The 4,854-nt window shown below is 46.3% G+C and overlaps 1 protein-coding gene across 1 annotated transcript; it reads left to right on the top strand.

Annotated features, from left to right (window-relative positions):
* Nucleotides 1-270: 270 nt before the first annotated feature.
* Nucleotides 271-3,642, top strand: LOC100273693 (uncharacterized). Its single transcript, NM_001148105.1, has 6 exons — nucleotides 271-472; nucleotides 1,548-1,613; nucleotides 1,823-1,921; nucleotides 2,024-2,088; nucleotides 2,168-3,087; nucleotides 3,173-3,642. Exons 1-6 carry the CDS (start codon nucleotides 314-316, stop codon nucleotides 3,388-3,390), a joined length of 1,527 nt encoding a protein of 508 aa, NP_001141577.1. The 5' UTR covers nucleotides 271-313; the 3' UTR covers nucleotides 3,391-3,642.
* Nucleotides 3,643-4,854: the final 1,212 nt, after the last annotated feature.

Below are 4,854 nucleotides of genomic sequence, written 5' to 3'. Positions count from 1 at the left end.
GCTTATTCTCACAAAGAGGAATCCAATTAACTGATCATTATCCACATATTTAGGAGATCTCTGAAATAGAATGAGCCAGGACATGCAGGCATGCAACAAAACGGAACAACGCATGCTTGCTCAAAACAAGAAGGGCCGCTCCCTTTAACCCCACGTGTCAGCCGCCCCCACCTCGCTTTCCCGGCCTCTAAGCTCTTCACATCCCCTTGCTCGTCCTTTCCCTCCATTAATAATTACATCCGTCTCCAAAAGGTCTCCTCCCTCGGTCTCCCTCGGGCTAGGCTAGCTAGCTAGGTTACCACTCTGGTACAACATGGCTGGTGATGGCATGGAGGTATCTGCCAGCGGGGGTGGCGGCGGCAACAAGCAGCCGCAGATCAGCCTTTTGGGGCTGTTCCTCGCATGCATGGTCGCCGGCGGCGTGCAGTACGGATGGGCGCTGCAGCTCTCCCTTCTCACCCCCTACGTCCAGGTATGCATGGATATATCTGTGTGTGTGTTGCTTCTGATATGATGATTGATGAATATGGTCGGCATTTCTTTACGAAAATGTTCTTTTTTGCGCTCTCTCTCTCCATCTTTTTTATTTGTTCATCTGTTATTATATTTATTTATTTATTTACCAAATTAATGAAGACCTTCAAATTATTGCCTGAATGAATTGTGATCCATTGTTATTCTCCTGTCCGTGGTGAGATCATCTCATTTATTTATTCTGATATGATGAGAATTATGTATTGTTGTATCAATATATCATTTAAAGTGGGATGGCTTTTACCCAGGTTTGTCCATTAAGAGCATTGCATGCTCTCTTTTTGTACATTTTTAAACTTTGAGTTAATTTGCATAAGATTATTAGATACAGGTCTTAACTCTACCCACAAAAGTGTTATGTTGTTATTGTATAGTATTTTTGTAGAAATTTCACAGCACTTTCATTTGGTTTGACACAATTGCTTTTCAAATATGGTTTTTACATTATTCAAACATTCATCAGTAGTTCCTGCATGGATGTCCTTGAATTCACAAATTGAAATATACCTTGAATACGATAGGACTTTTAATGGATGATCGCATCATATAGCATATAATTTATTCTACTACTATAACTAGTATTTTTCTTTTGAAATATTAAATGGTAAACGATTGGTCACCTACCATTTATTATTATTTTTATTATTAAGGCTTTGGCCATTTAGACAGACTAAACAACCAATTAAATTGATTCGATTAAATAAAAATAGAGTATACTATGTACGTAGAGTTTACATGATGCTTAAACGAACAAATAATTAGGCGAACCTTGACTTGTGCATTCTAACTCATGGTCCAAGTTTTGCTGCATGTAGAATGTAGAGTTTACATGTGCATCTAACTCATGGTCCAAGTTCCTAAAAGAGATAAGATAAGAACTCATTATAATCCAAGCTAGTGCATCGATTATATATCTAGCTTGAATAGGGTGTGGGTGGGTTACATGCTGCATATTGATATACACCTGAAATTCACTAACTATTTGGGTTCTTTGTGCCATATATTTGCACCAGACACTGGGGATTCCTCATGCTCTTACATCAGTCATGTGGCTCTGTGGACCTATTGCTGGCTTACTTGTAAGTACCTGCATGTGAGTATGTAGATGTAGATAGGAAAAAAATAAACTTGAAGAGAATATTTAATTGTTACTTCTCTTTCTCTCTCTCTGTGTGTATAAGACAATTTGTCGAATATTTGGAAATGAAAACAAAGCAATAATTTTTTGTTTATACAATCATTTAATACATATATAGTTCTAACTTATTGTTGATTGCACCATGCGCAGGTACAACCCTGCGTCGGCCTCTATAGTGACAAATGCACTTCTAAGCTTGGGAGACGGAGGCCATTCATCTTTACAGGATGCATCATCATCTGTATATCTGTGAGTAGCTAGGGATTATTCATTCATTCATTCATTTATTATTATTATTATTATTATTATTATTATTATTATTATTATTATTTCCATATGATCCACGTACAGGTGATAGTCATCGGTTTCTCCTCAGACATCGGTTACGCTCTCGGTGACACGACGGAAGACTGCAAGTAATAATACATATATAGGCCGGCCACTGCAGTCTGCAGCTAGCCAAACTGAATGATGGATCCTGTATCGTTCGTGCAGTGTTTACACGGGGAAGCGGCTGCACGCGGCCTTGTTCTTCGTGATGGGATTCTGGCTGCTGGACTTTTCCAACAACACGGTGCAGGGCCCCGCACGCGCGCTGATGGCGGACCTCGCAGGCAGCCACGGACCCAGCACGGCGAACGCCATCTTCGTGTCGTGGATGGCGATCGGGAACATCCTGGGCTACTCGTCGGGGTCCACCGACAAGTGGCACACCTGGTTCCCGTTCCTGCAGACGAGGGCATGCTGCGAGGCGTGCGCCAACCTCAAGGCCGCCTTCCTGGTGTCGGTGGTGTTCCTGGGCCTGTCCACGGTGGTGACCATGATCTTCGCCCGCGAGGTGCCGCTGGACCCGGCGGCGGCGGCGAAGCAGGACGAGGCCGGGGAGTCGTCGGGCCCGTTCGCCGTTTTCAAGGGCATGAAGAACATGCCCCCCGGCATGCCGCAGGTGCTCATCGTCACGGGCCTCACCTGGCTCTCCTGGTTCCCCTTCATCCTCTTCGACACCGACTGGATGGGCCGCGAGATGTACCACGGCAGGCCCGACGGCAGCCCCGAGGAGGTGGCCAGGTTCCAGGAGGGCGTCCGGCAGGGCGCCTTCGGCCTGCTCCTCAACTCCGTCGTCCTCGGAGCCAGCTCCTTCCTCATCGAGCCCATGTGCCGCAAGCTCACCGCCAAGGTCGTGTGGGTCATGAGCAGCTTCCTCGTCTGCGTCGCCATGGCCTTGGTCACCGTCCTCAGCTCCTGGTCGCTCGGCGACATCGGGGGCAACGTGCAGGACGCCGCCGCCGTGGATAAGGGCCTCAAGACCACCGCGCTCGCCATCTTCGTCTTCCTCGGCTTCCCATTCGCGGTCCTATGCAGCGTTCCGTTCGCCGTGACGGCACAGCTGGCGGCGGCCAAGGGCGGCGGGCAGGGTGCGTGGTGGACTCGCTTGCTTTCCATGGACCTAGTTGCATTGGTGGATCGATTACCAACTCTGTGTCTGTGCATCCACTGCAGGGCTGTGCACGGGGGTCCTCAACATCTCCATCGTGGTGCCACAGATGGTCATCGCCATTGGCTCTGGGCCGTGGGACGAGCTGTTCGGCAAGGGCAACATCCCGGCGTTCGGGCTCGCCGCCGTCTTCGCCTTCACCGCTGCCGTCGCAGGGATCATCATGCTGCCAAAGCAGCCCAAGACCAGCTTCCGGTCCGTCTCCATGGGAGGAGGGCACTGATGATCACAACTCTAGGATGCATGGTCCACTGTGCTTCACGATTCTTTTACCTTTGGGAGTTGGACGGCCAGGTGTTTGTTCTCAAGGCCGCTTCCGAGGCCTAAACCATTTCTAGGCCGGATCATGACGAACAATCTGTTTCGCTGGGTTGTAAAGGAAAAGTTTTACACGAACACACAACGTGTCGGCTATTTAACTTTTGGAAAAAAAAGTGTAGTACCTAGCAATACTACATTAAAAAAAATTGGACGGACGTCGGGACACAAAAAAAAAATCGGTGGGTCGAGATGAGCGCTCCTTCATGCATTCGATATCCAGTTAGCAGGAGATTGGCGGCATGATGACATAATTGTCCTCCAATTGGGCGTCCGAGTTGTCATGGATTCATGATCGTATTCCCAGCCGTGACAACCTCGATGTGTCATGAGCGCCGATTTTTTTTTTTTTTTTGCATTTTGGCCCTTTCTCGGAAAAAAATTCACGTTTAGATTCTAGCAAAGTTTAATATCATTTTTGGACTCTTTGCTCGGCGTCATACGCTATGACGCCGAGGTACATGCTACGCTCGCAGAGCCCGGACGTCGTGGCGCCGACGTGGCACCGAGCTCCGCGCCATAGATATTAGCGCCGAGCTCAATTGTATGACCATAAAACCTGTCTAGCTTAGTCGGTAGAGCGCAAGGCTCTTAACCTTATGGTTGTGAGTTCAAGCCCCACTATTGGCGTTTAATTAATACTTTTTGTCTTTGTCACTGATTTATTTTTTTGTTATCTAGATTTTTCGTTTATGTCGCTGATTTGTCCGTCCTGATTTATTTCTCGTCCAGATTTTTTGTTTTTGTGACTGATCTGTCTCCTGTACATGCTTCGATGGCATTAACCTTGTACCAATACTAACGCCGTAAAACCACGTACATGAAGTCGTTATTATTATTTGATACACGAGTGAGTACACGACGATCCCGTGCAGCGCCATGACGTCCGAGTTGTGCCAGTGCAGCACGTACCTCGGCGTCATAGACTATGGCGCCGAGCTATGTTACCTCGGCGCCATAGGCTATGGCGCCAAGCAAAGGGTCCAAAAATGATATTAAATTTTTCTAGGGTCTAAACGTGATTTTTTTGAGAAAGGGCCAAAATGCAAAAAATTCGGTCATGAGCATGCCTTTCTTCATTCTATTGATGTCGCTTCACTCCGACAAGGCCACAAAATGATACTCCCTAGAATATAATTCGTTTGATTTTTTAACCCTAGCTTTAACCACCCGTCTTATTCAAAAACTAAAAAGTGTAAGTCATATGTAATATATATATATATATATAATAAACAAAACCACAATGTTTAAATAAGACGGGTTGGTCAAATTTATAATAAAAAATTCAAACGAATAATAAATTGGGACAGAGTGTTTCTCGAGGTCCCGAAGATGCTCAATGGATACCTTACTCGCTAGCCATCACTTG

The sequence above is a fragment of the Zea mays genome, chromosome 1, assembly GCF_902167145.1.
Source record: "Zea mays cultivar B73 chromosome 1, Zm-B73-REFERENCE-NAM-5.0, whole genome shotgun sequence".
Classification (NCBI taxonomy): domain Eukaryota; kingdom Viridiplantae; phylum Streptophyta; class Magnoliopsida; order Poales; family Poaceae; genus Zea; species Zea mays.
Note: the sequence above shows the minus strand (reverse complement) of the source record. Positions and strands in the feature narration are given on the sequence as shown.

Excerpts from the sequence above, each read along its gene's own strand:
- LOC100273693 (NM_001148105.1), top strand. The coding sequence starts at position 314 with ATGGCTGGTGATGGCATGGAGGTATCTGCCAGCGGGGGTGGCGGCGGC. Across the intron at positions 473-1,547 it reads TTCTCACCCCCTACGTCCAG|ACACTGGGGATTCCTCATGC; the intron begins GTATGCATGGAT and ends TATTTGCACCAG. Across the intron at positions 3,088-3,172 it reads GGCCAAGGGCGGCGGGCAGG|GGCTGTGCACGGGGGTCCTC; the intron begins GTGCGTGGTGGA and ends CATCCACTGCAG.